Source organism: Mytilus galloprovincialis, chromosome 4 (assembly GCF_965363235.1).
Source record: "Mytilus galloprovincialis chromosome 4, xbMytGall1.hap1.1, whole genome shotgun sequence".
NCBI lineage: Eukaryota > Metazoa > Mollusca > Bivalvia > Mytilida > Mytilidae > Mytilus > Mytilus galloprovincialis.
In genome coordinates, this window is record NC_134841.1 from 82,680,316 (window position 1) to 82,698,181 (window position 17,866).

General features: G+C 32.6%; 1 protein-coding gene across 2 annotated transcripts in view; it reads left to right on the plus strand.

Annotated features, from left to right (window-relative positions):
- Positions 1–5,493: 5,493 nt before the first annotated feature.
- LOC143073155 (Fanconi anemia group I protein-like) overlaps positions 5,494–17,866 on the plus strand; it is a 54,278-nt gene continuing 41,905 nt past the window's right edge. Inside the window, exons 1-6 of one of the 2 annotated variants that reach the window (XM_076248486.1) lie at positions 5,494–5,794; positions 14,093–14,331; positions 14,915–14,990; positions 15,359–15,489; positions 15,974–16,059; positions 17,136–17,261. In XM_076248486.1, the coding sequence (XP_076104601.1) occupies positions 14,248–14,331; positions 14,915–14,990; positions 15,359–15,489; positions 15,974–16,059; positions 17,136–17,261 (503 nt within the window). In that variant the 5' untranslated portion in view covers positions 5,494–5,794; positions 14,093–14,247. The remainder of the gene's footprint in view (positions 5,795–14,092; positions 14,332–14,914; positions 14,991–15,358; positions 15,490–15,973; positions 16,060–17,135; positions 17,262–17,866) is intronic. The other variant, XM_076248487.1, reaches the window with a different exon arrangement.

Genomic DNA, 17,866 nt, shown 5'->3' on the forward strand with positions numbered 1-17,866 from the left:
CAAATAATTTTTCATAAATTGTTAGTTGCGACATGTCCTTACTTGTATATTTTGGTTGAAAGGGTGTGCAGACAATAAATGGGAGTTTTTGCCAATCTTACATTTAGAATTATGCGTAAAGTGATATTACTAATAAACCAAACATATTAAAGACCTAGGATCTTTTGATTTAAGGTCCTTGGTTTGTGAACTTGAAATTGAGGTCAAGGTCATAGGTTAATATGACGTTCTAGATTTTGACCTTTGCTTTAAATTCATATAAATACATCATAAAGCCATAGGAACAAACATTTTAAACTGATTTTTCATATTTCAATATCAAAATAGATCTTTACTAGTGGAAAGACCTACAATTGTTCTCTGAACAATTGGTTTTTAATTATTAGGTCTTTCCACCTTTCCGTGGAAAGACCTATTGAATTTGTTCTGATTATTATTATTATTATTAGGTCTTTCCACCTTTCCGTGGAAAGACCTATTGAATTTGTTCTGATTATTATTATTATTATTTTTTTTTTTTTTCTTCCGCCTAATTTTTTTACTTGCGTATTATTGATGTTTCAAAAGATGTCGCTTAGATATTTGGAATATGGTATCGTATAGTTTATACGCTTTAAAAATTTACAACTGCGTAACAAAATACTTTACGTTATAAGAGTTATCTCCCCAAACACTGTTTTTCTTGTGGCCACTACTCCTTCGCAACCGTTAAAGATTACGACAAATTTATTTTACCAAATTGCTAGTTACATCTTCAGGATTAGGATATTCATTTGGACCGAAGCTTTATGGAGACTCCATATGAGAGTTATTCCCCCTTTTCCATTTAATTAAGTGATATGCATTTCTAAATGGTAAACCATAAGTGATAAAGACATAGGGTCTTTAGATTTGAGGTCCTTGGTCCAAAATAATAAAAATGAGGTCAAGGTCAAAGGTCAAGGTCATATTCTAAATTTAGATTTTGGCTAATTTTCATTTATTTTCAAATACCTTATGACATATCGACAAATAATTTTTCATAAATTGTTAGTTGCGACATGTCCTTACTTGTATATTTTGGTTGAAAGGGTGTGCAGACAATAAATGGGAGTTTTTGCCAATCTTACATTTAGAATTATGCGTAAAGTGATATTACTAATAAACCAAACATATTAAAGACCTAGGATCTTTTGATTTAAGGTCCTTGGTTTGTGAACTTGAAATTGAGGTCAAGGTCATAGGTTAATATGACGTTCTAGATTTTGACCTTTGCTTTAAATTCATATAAATACATCATAAAGCCATAGGAACAAACATTTTAAACTGATTTTTCATATTTCAATATCAAAATAGATCTTTACTAGTGGAAAGACCTACAATTGTTCTCTGAACAATTGGTTTTTAATTTTTTTTTTTTTTCTTCCGCCTAATTTTTTTTCTTGCGTATTATTGATGTTTCAAAAGATGTCGCTTAGATATTTGGAATATGGTATCGTATAGTTTATACGCTTTAAAAATTTACAACTGTGTAACAAAATACTTTACGTTGTAAGAGTTATCTCCCCAAACACTGTTTTTCTTGTGGCCACTACTCCTTCGCAACCGTTAAAGATTACGACAAATTTATTTTACCAAATTGCTCGTTACATCTTCAGGATTAGGATATTCATTTGGACCGAAGCTTTACGGAGACTCCATATGAGAGTTATTCCCACTTTTCCCTTAAATTAAGTGATATGCATTTCTAAATGGTAAACCATAAGTGATAAAGACATAGGGTCTTTAGATTTGGGGTCCTTGGTCGAAAATAATAAAAATGAGGTCAAGGTCAAAGGTCAAGGTCATATTCTAAATTTTTGATTTTGGATTATTTTCATTTATTTTCAAATACCTTATGACATATCGACAAATAATTTTTCATAAATTGTTAGTTGCGACATGTCCTTACTTGTATATTTTGATTGAAAGGGTGCGCAGACAATAAATAGGAGTTTTTGCCCATCTTACATTTAGAATTACGCGTAAAGTGATATTACTAATAAACCAAACATATTAAAGACCTTGGGTCTTTTGATTTAAGGTCCTTGGTTTGTGAACTTGAAATTGAGGTCAAGGTCATAGGTTAATATGACATTCTAGATTTTGACCCTTGCTTTAAATTCATATAAATACATCATACAGCCATAGGAACTAACATTTTAAACTGATTTTTAATATTTCAATATCAAAATAGATCTTTTCTAGTGGAAAGACCTACAATTGTTCTCTGAACAATTGGTTTTTAATTATTATTTTTTTTTTTTTTTTTTTTCTTCCGCCTAATTTTTTTTCTTGCGTATTATTGATGTTTCAAAAGATGTCGCTTAGATATTTGGAATATGGTATCGTACAGTTTATACGCTTTAAAAATTTACAACTGTGTAACAAAATACTTTACGTTGTAAGAGTTATCTCCCCAAACACTGTTTTTCTTGTGGCCACTACTCCTTCGCAACCGTTAAAGATTACGACAAATTTATTTTACCAAATTGCTCGTTACATCTTCAGGATTAGGATATTCATTTGGACCGAAGCTTTACGGAGACTCCATATGAGAGTTATTCCCCCTTTTCCCTTAAATTAAGTGATATGCATTTCTAAATGGTAAACCATAAGTGATAAAGACATAGGGTCTTTAGATTTGGGGTCCTTGGTCCAAAATAATAAAAATGAGGTCAAGGTCAAAGGTCAAGGTCATATTCTAAATTTTTATTTTGGCTTATTTTCATTTATTTTCAAATACCTTATGACATATCGACAAATAATTTTTCATAAATTGTTAGTTGCGACATGTCCTTACTTGTATATTTTGATTGAAAGGGTGCGCAGGCAATAAATAGGAGTTTTTGCCCATCTTACATTTAGAATTACGCGTAAAGTGATATTAGCAATAAACCAAACATATTAAAGACCTTGGGTCTTTTGATTTAAGGTCCTTGGTTTGTGAACTTGAAATTGAGGTCAAGGTCATAGGTCAATATGACGTTCTAGATTTTGGCCTTTGCTTTAAATTCATATAAATACATCATACAGCCATAGGAACTAACATTTTAAACTGATTTTTAATATTTCAATATCAAAATAGATCTTTTCTAGTGGAAAGACCTACAATTGTTCTCTGAACAATTGGTTTTTAATTATTATTATTTTTTTTTTTTTTTTTCTTCCGCCTAATTTTTTTTCTTGCGTATTATTGATGTTTCAAAAGATGTCGCTTAGATATTTGGAATATGGTATCGTATAGTTTTTACGCTTTAAAAATTTACAACTGTGTAACAAAATACTTTACGTTGTAAGAGTTATCTCCCCAAACACTGTTTTTCTTGTGGCCACTACTCCTTCGCAACCGTTAAAGATTAAGACAAATTTATTTTACCAAATTGCTCGTTACATCTTCAGGATTAGGATATTCATTTGGACCGAAGCTTTACGGAGACTCCATATGAGAGTTATTCCCCCTTTTCCCTTAAATTAAGTGATATGCATTTCTAAATGGTAAACCATAAGTGATAAAGACATAGGGTCTTTAGATTTGGGGTCCTTGGTCGAAAATAATAAAAATGAGGTCAAGGTCAAAGGTCAAGGTCATATTCTAAATTTTGATTTTGGCTTATTTTCATTTATTTTCAAATACCTTATGACATATCGACAAATAATTTTTCATAAATTGTTAGTTGCGACATGTCCTTACTTGTATATTTTGATTGAAAGGGTGCGCAGACAATAAATAGGAGTTTTTGCCCATCTTACATTTAGAATTACGCGTAAAGTGATATTACTAATAAACCAAACATATTAAAGACCTTGGGTCTTTTGATTTAAGGTCCTTGGTTTGTGAACTTGAAATTGAGGTCAAGGTCATAGGTTAATATGACGTTCTAGATTTTGACCTTTGCTTTAAATTCATATAAATACATCATACAGCCATAGGAACTAACATTTTAAACTGATTTTTAATATTTCAATATCAAAAAAGATCTTTTCTAGTGGAAAGACCTACAATTGTTCTCTGAACAATTGGTTTTTAATTTAGACTTGTATTAGTTTGGATAAATGTTTTACATTGTTGTAAATCAAATATGAGAATTTGATTAGAATCGGTGAACATGAGTTTGACAGCTAGTGCCCCTTTAATCTACGAAAACGTCAAATGAATACTTTAATAATGGAAACATGTGTATTTGACAATTTTGAACGCGTCACATGCTTTTTTGAACACGAACCAACCGGTGCTGAATCTGATGATTTGAAGAGCAGCTACTTTTAAGGATCATAACCAGCCTTAAATAGTAGTTACTTTATCGGGGATCCGTATCACACGTCTTTACCATAGTAAACTGTAGAATATAATGAAAATAAGAAAAACTTTGACCATACCTTATTTAACATTAGTATTTTCCACAGTTTCAGGGGGTTGCCAATATACCGATGGTGATGCTGCACAGTGATCATATTTTCCTCATTAAATACAAACTTATATGGAGTGTGTCTAGACGAAGTCCTCTCCATCAGGTCGTAGTTTTGTTACATACTTATATAGGTTATTGAAATTTACCTATTTATCTAGCTGATATTATAAGTGTGTTGATTTTTGCATTAAAAATAATTTTTGAGCCTTTGAGCGTTGTTCATTCTTTTAGAGTTTTCAGATCTTTTATGAACATTTCGTAGTTTTTTTTCGTGGTGTTGTCTTCTCGATACTTGAAGAAGCCAGTCGGCTGGAAAAGGTCGAATTTGGTATTTTTTTACATTTCGGTAGGCCGTTAATGGGACATAGGAAGAGCAGCTATCCACATACTATGCTTTATGGAACACAAGTGTGGTGCTCACTTAAAAACAAACGACAGGGATCTCGTTTGCAGGTATGCTTTAACCATACATTCTGTGTTAATCTATTTCATAACCATTTAACTTTCCTCAGTGTTTGTCGTATTGTATCGATTTCTTTTCACCATCGAATCCAAGTAGAAAATCAATTTTGTGTGTTTCTATTCACATTAATTTTGTTTGCTTGTGGTATGGCGCCGACGCGGAATCTTTTGTTATTTCAGTGAAACAATTTCCACCATGAAAAAATCTTTAAATTTTGGAACTGGTAATTCACTTTCATAACGAGGACCTGGAGCAAAGTTATCTTATTTCTTAAGTCCCCATCTTGAAAAAAAAATAAAAAAAGCCGGGGAAAAAAATACGAATTGACAAGCTTCACTTGAAATATAACTTTACCCGAGCAGAAGTCCGTTTATAGTATTTCGAATATTATTTCAGGAAAATAGAATATTCAAAACTCCTACCATGAACATCGAGCAATTTCACCTCCGCTCGCGGCAAAAAAAACTCAACAACACTCCCCCTCCTCCCCCAAAAAATAGGACTTTAAAAAGAACTAACGTATCTCCTTTCTTTTCTTTAACCTTGGCTTATCGAAATATTTTAAATACTATCTAAATTTATGCCCTCAAAAACGGAGGATTAAAAAAGAAATAATCAAAAAAAGTTTCAACATGAAAAAAAAATCTAGTCTAAGGCAGTGCTTTGTTGATAAAGGTCTGTGTTTGGTCATTATCTGATAAATACCGGAAGCTAAAAAGACGCGCTCTTTTTGGATTGAAAAAGGTAAACATTAGCTATAGGTAGAAATATGAAAGAGTTCGTTGTCGTTGATGTCACAGACAAATTGTTCATGATAAATGGTTTTCATTAAATGAAGATAACACCTCAAATAAAAGGGAGAAACAAAAAACTTGTATGTCTTATAGCCTAAAGATCAAAGGTATTTTTTTATCCGATTCTTTTTATATAAAAAAAAAACCCACAGGCACTTGTTTCTTAGAGGCTCAAAATACATCAGAACTGATGCAAGATATATTTGTTGAAACATCAGTGCCAGGTTGATAACAATACACAAAATCTTTAATAGAGCTCGTCCCATATAAAAAAGTGGACATTTGCCCATCCAAAATAGATGCGCTGATTCGTTGCTTCTGGTGCCGACTAATGGCCTTGGAATTATATAAATCGGGTATCAAATTGTTCATACTTCATTTATTTTTTCATAAATGTAAGTTTCATCTACCTGCCATCCTTTATTTTCTCATATGAAGATAGTTTTCACAGTGACCCATCGATTCTGGCATTTCAACTTTCATTTTGAAAGATACACCTTATCACTATTTACATGTACATGTAGTCCAATCCGGGAAAAACAGTCATTTATACAACTTCCTGTTTGGGTCAGGCCGCCGAAAATAGAGGGCATCAGTAGTGAGCTGAGGGAGGAAAAACTTTAGAAAGCAATCATTAAGAAACTTTGATAAAATATGATCCACTTTTAAGAAATTAAAATTGAAATAAAAAAATATTTTGTTTGAAGTATTCAGTGTTTTCCCTAGGCTATTCATACATTGCGGTACTGCTACACATAAAATTTCAGCCGCCAAAAAAATATTTTGTTTGAAGCATTTACGGTAGTTTAAACATGTCTCATTAAAAAGTATCATGCATGGTGAATTGTTTAAACAGGGTCCCAGATAGCTTCAACTGGATGAAAAAGTTGTGCAATTTTAGAACTTATCCGGAATGGAATAAATAGCGATTAGGTGTATTACTATTGTGGTTGGTACTAAATGCTTAATACCGATCTCCTGTAAAGGAGGTGAAATATCATGGTTGGCTACTAAATGTTAGATATAGATCTATGGAGGAGATGAAAAAAGTATAAATATTTGCATATATTGAGTCGCAAAGCATCTTGTAATTTGACGTCCATTTGAAAATATTTGAAAATTAAAAATGTCTGAATCGATGGGTCACTATGAAAACTGTCCAAATATGAGAAAATAAAAGGTGGCAGGTAGTTGAAACTTACATAAATGAAGAGATAAATGCAAAATGAACAAATTGATACCCAATTTATATAATTCCAAGGCTGTTAGTCAGCACCAGAAGCGATGAAGCAGCGCATCTATTTTGGATTGGCAAATATCCACTTTTTGATATGGGACAAGCTCTGACGTCCCATGGCCCCAGCTTGTCTGGCAAAACAGCTGTTAGACATCAGAGTAATCTCAGACTAGGGTATCCCTTGATTTCAGGTGCTCCAGGTGTAACTTACCATAACTGAATATTGTTCATTCTTTCGAAATTTCAATTCTTTGAATTCAAATTTAAATGCCCAAGGGATTAACTTTTTTTTGTCATCTTATTATTGATGGTCAACATTTGGGAAAAAATTTGGTTGCTTATATAGGGAATCACTGAAGCGTGACTGGAGCGGGCCCCCTCATAGGTCAGTCAGTGGGCCCCCACTTATGAAAATTTCTGGATCCGCCACTGTACTGGATGTTTTAACTTTAATACCAGAAAACTGGGGTGTACCCTGAAAACAGGGAATACCCCACTTTTTTTGACTTGTTGCTCAACCTGTATTATCTAGGTACAAATGTATGTAATTTAATAGGCCCATTAATGGTTATTGCAGCCATATTGAATATATAGGGGGCAGATTTTCACAATGGCAGTGATATTGGTTTGAAATCTAAGAGAAAACATCATTGAAATAGCTAGTTGCTTGGAAACATGCAAAGGATAGCACATACTTTCACATTATTTCCCTCTATCCAAAAAAACTGTCCTTATTCAACTTGTTCAATATAACTGCAATAACCATTGTTCATCAACCCATAATTTGTTTACTCAACAAATAGAATACAACTTATCTTTATGACACAAAATAATTGGTAAACATACATTTCATGGTACACATTTATCAGAGAATGTTACAGGTTGTTATTCATTTCTTAGGGGCCAGGTCCATAATTATGTAGCCACTGATACTTGGCCCAGCTGTAAAATCATTATTTTTTATCTGTTTCCCTTTTTGGGTTTAGGACTTTAAGTAAGGATCATTCTTAAGTTATGACCACCCTAAACATATTCATTAAATATATGTATGTACATTTGCTGATTTTTTGGTTAAATATATTCATGTATGGTACTACCTGAAGGTAGGTTCATCTATTTTGGATGACCATAAAGTTGAAAATGGAAAGAGGGAATGTATCAAAGAGACAATAACCTGACCAAAGAACAGAAAACACTTAGCTTTGAGTGCAACATACACTGAGTATTTGTCTTCAACTGTAGAAATCTAAATAGAACATAAACCTTTGTACAGCTGAAATTAATTTCCTACTATATTCCTGCTTTAGCAAACAGTGTCCCTCAAATTGCCAAAATACCACTTTAATAATGTTAAAATCTGAAAAAGAATAAGAATTCCTACTGCTTAAGAATTCCTACTGCTTACTGGAAAAATAATCTAGAAATGATAAAAAAGAATAATAACATTCAGATTTATTATAATATTTGTCTTTGTTTTCATGACAGCACTCATTTGAGTAAAGCATGCAGATTTCATGATTTTAAACAAATCAAGCATGAATTAAAAACCAATTGTTCAGAGAACAATTGAAGGTCTTTCCACCAGTCAATATCCATTTTCTTATCAAAATATTAAAAATCAGTATTAAATGTTATTTCCTATGCCTTTATGATGTATAAATATGAATTTAAAGCAAAGGTCACAATCTAAAACGTGCAAATTACCTATGACCTTGACCTCAATGTCAAGGTCATAAACCAAGGATCTCAAATCAAAAGACCCTAGGTCTTTATTATGTATGGTAAATGAGTTATATCACTTTACGCATAATTCTAAATATAAGATGGGCGAAAACTCCTATTTATTGTTTACGCACCCTTTCAACCAAAATTTATAAGTAACGGCATGTCGCAACTAACAATTTAGTGAAAATAAGATGTTGATATGTTATAAGGTTTTGAAAACTAGTAAAAATAAGCCAAAATAAAAATTTAGAATGTGACCTTGACCTTTGACCTTGACCTAATTTTATTTTTTTTGGACCAAGGATCTCAAATCAAAAGACCCTAGGTCTCTATCACTTATGGTTTACCAGTTAGAAATGCAAATCACTTTATATCAAATACATAAGGGGGAATAACTCTCATATGGAGTCTCCGGATAGCTTCGGTCAAAACTAAACTCCTAATCCTGAAGATGTAACGAGCAATTTGGTAAAATAAATTTGTCGTAATCTTTTACGGTTGCGAAGGAGTAGTGGCCACAAGAAAAACAGTGTTTTGGGATATAACTCTTACAACGTAAAGTATTTGGTTACGCAGTTGTCACAGTGCTTTCCATTGAAATTGAAGTAGAAGGCTGAATTAAAATTATAGGCGGCTGTATAAACATGCGTTCGGCGATGCCGGACGCCCACCAAGCTGTAAGCTTGGTGCCTTACGGCAGGGGGTCTGGGGCCGCTCAAGGCCCCCAGAAGCTCTGGCATAAATAGAGCAAAATCCTGCATTCTCGCAATCTCCTGGCACCTAATTTCATCTTTCAAATGACCATTATTTATGTATGAAATTAAAGAAAGAAAAAAAAAAACTTAAAGAAATGAAATTTCTTTTTATGTTAGTTTTTTATTTTCATTACCTTATGCTTAAAATTCATTTACTTTTAAAGGAGTTTTATTTAAATAATCATCCGGTTTGTTAGAAATCTTGATCGATTTATTTTGCATAACTACGTGCATTTGTAAACAAATGACCCCCCTTTTTAGCTCACCTGGCCCAAAGGGCCAAGTGAGCTTTTCCCATCACTTTGCGTCCGGCGTCCGTCGTCGTCGTCCGTCGTCGTTGTTAACTTTTACAAAAATCTTCTCCTCTGAAACTACTGGGCCAAATTAAACTAAACTTGGCCACTATCATCATTGGGGTATCTAGTTTAAAAAATGTGTCCGGTGACCCGGCCAACCAACCAAGATGGCCGCCATGGCTAAAAATAGAACATAGGGGTAAAATGCAGTTTTTGGCTTATAACTCAAAAACCAAAGCATTTAGAGCAAATCTGACACGGGGTAAAATTGTTTATCAGGTCAAGATCTATTTGGCCTGAAATTTTCAGATGAATCGGACAACCCGTTGTTGGGTTGCTGCCCCTGAATTGGTAATTTTAAGGAAATTTTGCTGTTTTTGGTTATTATCTTGAATATTATTATAGATAGAGATAAACTGTAAACAGCAACAATGTTCAGCTAAGTAAGATTTACAAAAAAGTCAACGTGACCGAAATGGTCAGTTGACCCCTTTAGGAGTTATTGCCCTTTTAAGTCCATTTTTAACCATTTTTCGTAAGTCCTAGTTATCTTTTACAAAAATCTTCTCTGAAACTACTGGGACAAATTAATCCAAACTTGGCCACAATCATCATTGGGGTATCTTGTTTAAAAAATGTGTGGCGTGACCCGGCCAACCAACCAAGATGGCCGCCATGGCTAAAAATAGAACATAGGGGTAAAATGCAGTTTTTGGCTTATAACTCAAAAACCAAAGCATTAAGAGCAAATCTGACAGGGGTAAAATTGTTCATAAGGTCAAGATCTATCTGCCCTGAAATTTTCAGATGAATCGAACAACCCGTTGTTGGGTTGCTGCCCCTGAATTGATAATTTTAAGGAAATTTATAGTCAATTTTTAACCATTTTTCGTAAATCTTAGTAATCTTTTAGAAAAATCTTCTTCTCTGAAACTACTGGGCCAAATTTACCAAACTTGGTCATAATCATCATTGGGGTATCTAGTTTAAAAAATGTGTCCGGTGACCCGGCCAACCAACCAAGATGGAAAATAGAACATGGGGGTAAAATGCAGTTTTTGGCTTATAACTTAAAAACTAAAGCATTTAGAGCAAATCTGACAGGAAGTAAAATTGTTGATCAGGTCATGATTTATCTGCCCTGGAATTTTCAGATGAATCGGATAATCGGTTGTTAGGTTGCTGCTACTGAATTAGTAATTTTGAGGAAATTTTGCTGTTTTTTTTGTTATCTTGAATATTATTATAGATAGAGATAAACTGTAAACAGCAATAATGTACAGCAAAGTAAGAACTAAAAATAAGTCACTATGACCAAAATAGTCAATTGACCACCTAAGGAGTTATTGCCCTTCATAGTCAATTTTTAACAATTTTCTTAAAATTTGAAGATTTTCAATAACATTTTCCACAGAAAGTACTGTTATAGATCGAGATAATTGTAAGCAGCAAGAATGTTTAGTAAAGTAAGATCTACAAACACATCACCATCACCAAAACACAATTTTTTCATGAATCCATCTGTGTCCATTGTTTAATATTCACATAGGCCAAGGTGAGCGACACAGGCTCTTTAGAGCCTCTAGTCTCTCTTAAGACAGTAACGCGTATTTTAATCATAATTATTTCTCAAGCATTGACAGAAAATTGATATATCCTCTGATTTTCTCTTTTTTTTTGTAAACTGTTCAATAAGTAGGATACATAAATCATTAGGAAATGTTATTCATTTGAGGTCGAGTCGACAATATTCTACTTTCGTTTTTGACCTTGATTCTCTGAACACCACGTGGGCTTTGAAAAATGAACTTCAAAAGATACTGTTTTCCAGATTCTGAACAATATGATCTACTACACTTTCTTTAATTTGACTAATAATATTCCATAACATCAGATTGTCATTCTATCTGATTGTCTTCACGTTTCAAAAGCCAAAAAAAAACAACGAGTTAATGACTATCAGAACGTCTCTATTGTTATCGTTCAATGACCACCGGAACGTCTCTCTTGTTATCTTTGAAAAGAAACGATGCATTCTGACTTTAAATAGACAACCAATTAGTGACCTGAATTCATGTGAACTATATTTAGCCCAAGGTAAACACTGACTTTTCATCCTTGTTTATCGTGACCGCGACTTTGCGACAATACGTCTCTCGGCTGCCTGTAAACATTTGAAAAAGATATTTTTTTCTTTTTGAATTTTTATTTTTGTCAGTGAAGTAGCCGGCACTTGAAGCCACCGTAAGCGGCGGATTTCCGCCGGCTACCGGTTTCAATGGAAAGCCCTGTTGTCAGTTTTAAAAGCGCATACGCTTTACGATATCATATTCCAAATATCTAAGCGACATCTTTTGAAACGTCAATATTACGCAAGAAAAAAATTAGGCGGAAGAAAAAAAAAAAAAAATAATAATAATTAAAAACCAATTGTTCAGAGAACAATTGAAGGTCTTTCCACTAGTAAAGATGTATTTTGATATTGAAATATGAAAAACCAGTTTAAAATGTTAGTTCCTATGGCTTTGTGATGTATTAATATGAATTTAAAGCAAAGGTCAAAATCTAAAACGTCCTATTAACCTACGACCTTGACCTCAATTTCAAGGTCACAAACCAAGGACCTTAAATCAAAAGACCCTAGGTCTTTAATATGTTTGGTTAATGAGTAATATCACTTTACGCGTAATTCTAAATGTAAGATGGGCAATCCTTCCCATTTATTGTCTGCGCACCCTTTCAATCAAAATATACAAGTAAGGACATGTCGCAACTAGCAATTTATGAAAAATTATTTGTCGAAATGTCATACGGTATTTGAAAATAAGTGAAAATAAGCCAAAATCAAAATTTAGAATATGACCTTGACTTTTGACCTTGACCTTATTTTCATTTTTTGGGACCAAGGACCTCAAATCTAAAGACCCTAGGTCTCTATCACTTATGGTTTACCATGTAGAAATGCATATCACTTGATTTAATGGAATAGGGGGAATAACTCTCATATGGAGTTTCCGTAAAGCTTCAGTCCAAATGAATATCATAATCCTGAAGATGTAACGAGCAATTTGGTAAAATAAATTTGTCGTAATCTTTAACGGTTGCGGAGGAGTAGTGGCCACAAGAAAAACAGTGTTTGGGGAGATAACTCTTACAATGTAAAGTATTTTGTTCACAGTTGTAAATTTTTAAAGCGTATAAACTATACGACATCATATTCCAAATATCTAAGCGACATCTTTTGAAACATCAATACTACGCAAGAAAAAAAATTAGGCGGAAGAAAAAAAAAAAAAAATAATAATTAAAAACCAATTGTTCAAAGAACAATTGAAGGTCTTTCCACAAGTAAAGATCTATTTTAATATCAAAATATTAAAAATGAATCTAAAATGTCAGTTCCTATGACTTTATGATGTATAAATATGAATTTAAAGCAAAGGTCAAAATCTAGAACGTCCTATTAACCTTTGACCTTGACCTCAATTTCAAGGTCACCAACCAAGGACCTCAAATAAAAAGACCCTAGATCTGTAATATGTAGGGTTAATGAGTTATATCACTTTAGGCATAATTTTAAATATGAGATGGGCGAAAACTCTCATTTATTGTTTACGCAACCTTCCAACCAAAATTTATAAGTTACAACATGTCGCAACTAACAAATTAGTAAAAATAATTTGTCAATATCTTTCACGGTTGTTGAAAATAAGAGAAAATAAGCCAAAATCAAAATTTAGAATATGACCTTGACCTTTGACCTTGACCTTATTTTCATTTTTTAGGACCAAGGAACTTAAATCCAAAGACCCCAGGCCTATATCACTGATGGTTTACCAGTTAGAAACGCATATCACTTATATCAAATGCATAAGGGGAAATTACTCTCATATGGAGTCTCCGGATAGCTTTGATCCAAATGAATATCCTAATCCTGAAGAAGTAACGAGCAATTTGGTAAAATAAAGTTGTCGTAATCTTTTACGGTTGCGGAGGAGTAGTGGCCACAAGAAAAACAGTGTTTGGGGAGATAAACTCTTACAACGTAAAGTATTTTGTTTAGCAGTTGTAAATTTTTAAAGCGTATAAACTATACGACATCATATTCCAAATATCCAAGCGACATCTTTTGAAACATCAATACTACGCAAGAAAAAAATTTAGGCGGAAGAAAAAAAAAAAAAAAATAATAATCAGAACAAATTCAATAGGTCTTTCCACGGAAAGGTGGAAAGACCTAATAATCAGAACAAATTCAATAGGTCTTTCCACGGAAAGGTGGAAAGACCTAATTATAATCAGAACAAAATCAATAGGTCTTTCCACGGAAAGGTGGAAAGACCTAATAAGTCAATGAAATTCTGAGATTCGTTTTATTTCTTACTTTTGCAGATGTTTTATTGTTACACATTTCACCTAATGCTATTGGTGCAGCAATGATTTGTCTAAAATTCCAGAAAAAAAACAGTTTCATCTACATTTGTAACTAGTTATCTACTAGTTTTACCAAAATAGTTTTGTAATACTGTTTGGACGAGGAGTTTGTCATGGACAAAAAGTTAGTGAACACAGCCAATGAAGGAGATGCTCAGAAAGTGGCAGAACTTTTACAGAGTATCGGTGAAGATGAGGTATGAAATAAACTACACTAATACTGCAAAAGTACACCTACAAATAAGTACAGGTGGCAAGACTGCTATGAACATCCTTAAAGCCAGATTTAACCTTTTTTTGTGTGTTTTTGCGAAAACTAAAGTTGATAGAGACAAATCAAAATAAGATCTACAAATACATTTGAAGTCTACATGGGCAAAATCATCAGCTGACTTTCTATAGGAGTTATTGTCCCTGAAAGACAGGAGACAAATAATGGCCTAATTGAGTTTGTTGTTTTAACATACAACTTAATTGTTAAACATACTGTTTTGTAATTTTGTTTTTCTAGTTTGTGCTCAGCGGTTTAGAATCTTCATGATATGGTATAACATGAATCAGTTTACAGCACTTTTGTCAGAGAATATGTAATTTACATATATTTAATGCTACATTTGTACATGTATTATCACACTTACAATATGTAAAAAATGTATGTTTTTACATTGTACATTAAATATCTTTGGTAATGAGAGACATACTTGATCAGAATCATCAATTTATAGGAATACCATTATTGGTAGATAAGGATTTCACAATGATTTTATTGTTGTTTTCCAGCTAGTCCATCTTATTCAAGGCCGAGCATTGAGAGGAAAGGGTGATCCTGTTGAACTAGTGAGAGCTGTATTATTAGGTACAATTTAGATTTTTTATTACAACTATTTCTTGTGACATAAATTTATGGTTATTGGTGTTGCAAAAAAGTTGATTTTTTTTGTTAACTGAATAGTCACAAAAATGTATGGCAAATAAAAAAATTGTTTTCCTTTGCATTGTCATGTTCTACAGGTAGTACATGGTGTCATGAGTGTTGCATTTTATTCAGAAATAAAAATCTGATTTTGGAATGCCTCTCAATTGTTGTCAATGATTGCATGAAATTTGAATTTGTTAAATACCACAAATCAGTTATCCTGGGACTACAAATACAAGATTTTTATAGAACGGATGAAAAGTTTTACCACCTCAGAACATATATATAATTGTATTTTTGTATTTAAGGATCATCCGATGGCAGTAGTAAATCCAACAAGATCAGAATACAAGTGTACAAGCTATGTGTCCAGTTACTGGAGAAAAATGAAATGCAGAACAAACTGGCCTCAGATCTTGTTGGTTTATTAATGTTACAGGTAATAGCAAAAGATCTTAATTCTAAAACCTCTAAACAATCTTGACTGTTAGCCTCTAGTCCCATGCCCCAGACTAATAAATATAGATTCAGACTAGTGAAAATTTTATATAGTCATAAAAGGAAAAGTTTTGATATTGATTTTCCGAACTAGTAGATGAAAAAGTTTTTTAGCACAGACTCTGACTAAATATTGAAATTTTGGTTTTAATTTCCATATACTAATTGTTTTATCAATTCTCAACAATACAATATTTTTCAACTATGTTACTTGTCAAAAGTAATTTTGAACTCAGTACTTATTTAATACTTTTAAAAAAGATTGTACTGTGCAATTTTTTTTGCATATTTCTTACTTTTACTTACTGCCCTTGTACGCCATTGGCGAGAAGGGCAGTTATGTTAAGATATAAAGTCACATAAATGCAGTATCATACGTAGAGGTGTTACATTTTATGTTAAACAACCTCTCTTGGTTTTTTTAGGCTGACTCATTAACTGGTCCAGCTTTGGTAGAAATAGCCAATGTATTTTCAGATCTGGTGAAAAATGGCCAAATACAATCAGGCAGGTAAGTGTTTTAAAATAGTATGAAATTGAATTGTTTCAGGATTTGTAGTACCATAGTATAACTTAAGGTTAATTGTAGAAAGTAAAAGTACATATTTTAAGCTGATCTTTTGGTGCCGATTGAAAGATCAAATTGCCATTATATGCCCCAATATGTAATAATTTACACTGAAATACTGTGAAAATTAGATTTTGATTTCATTTTCAAGAACACATTGAGTGAAATGAAATCAAACCACTATGAAGGAAAGGTCTTTAAAAGGTGCTTACTTAGTTTAGGTTTTCTGATACTGAAGAAAAATTTAATCAAGCTTTTGGCAAGAATTGGTCAGATTGTTATCTGATGAACATTAAAAAACAATTGAATCAACAACATTAAACTTGACATATTTTCTTTTAAAGGTCCATAATAAGTGATGATGCTTTGATGCTGATTTGATATTCTAAATGACTTCCAATGGGGATCAAAGTTAACATTAAACCCTATAAAAAGAGAGATTTGGCTTTATTTTTATGTGCAGATGGAATTAAACCATGAAGGAATGTTGTTGAGGAGATATTCACTGAGTGTTGACTATACTTTGATTATTTAAATTTTGAGATAAACTTCAAGAACTGTTGTACCACTTTTAATCTATTTGACAAATATGGTCCTGTGAAGGTTTTAAACAATATAAAACTATCTATGATGCTGACAAAAATTCAAAATGGCCACTAAACTTGGTGCAAATTAGAATTGAAACTCTGGAAAATTCAATTTTGGTTTAATTTTCACTTGTAAACATAGTAAATAAAAGTATTTATGAATGTTCTTTAGAATGTGCTCATGAAGTGTCCTGTTAAAGTCCAATGTGACTAAAAGTGGTTAAAGATGTTTCTTGATAAATACATGTACTATAATACTATCATCAGATGTAAAGGAGTTGTTTTGCTAGGTGAGTGCACCTTTTTGGCTCATACCCTTGGTTTGTACTTATCAGTGTGTTGGTAATATTTTTATGATAAAAGTCCTATATTCATCTGCAAAAATTTGGAAAAAATACTTATCATTTAATTTAATGTGTAATATTGTTGTAGAGGTTTAGAGTTGTTGCCAAAGATCATGTCATCCATTGCTGCAGAAGAGACTGTTGTTTATGGTGATGGGAGTATGAAGGGAACAGAATATAAAAGTCACATACAGAACAGTCTTTGTGCATGCAAGTATGTATATATAAGGTCAATAGGTTGTGTAACAAATAAAAATATATAAAAAGATTATCTCAACCTAAAGAACAAATTTGGTGAAAAGTCTCATTGATGTTAAATTCAAGGAAAAGCGAACAGGATTAATTTGTTGTAACAATAGGAACATATCCATCATCAGCTGTAAAACGATATTCCAACTTTTTGTGGTTGTCTTTAATTTTAAAGTTTTATTATAACCAGTGATCTGGAAGGATTTTTTCACTATGGGCCCAGGGCCCCAAAGAAATAAATTCAATGGGCCATTTTAAAAAATAATGGGCCATGTTGTCAAATGAGTGGGCCATTTAAATTGACTACTGTAAAAAAAAAATAAAAAATATCAGTATATTTGTGCAAAGAGGTGGTGGTACTTACCTTTATGATTTTAAATTATATCATGGATATTGTTCCTGTGATTTTGTAATTTCAATTTCAATGAATATACAATAAGTTATTATACCCCCGCTTTAAAAAAGGGGGGGTATACTGTTTTACCTCTGTCTGTCCGTCCGTCAGTCCGTCCTTCCGTCCGTCAGTCCGTCAGTCCGTCCGTCCGTCAGTCAGTCAGTCCGTCCCATGAA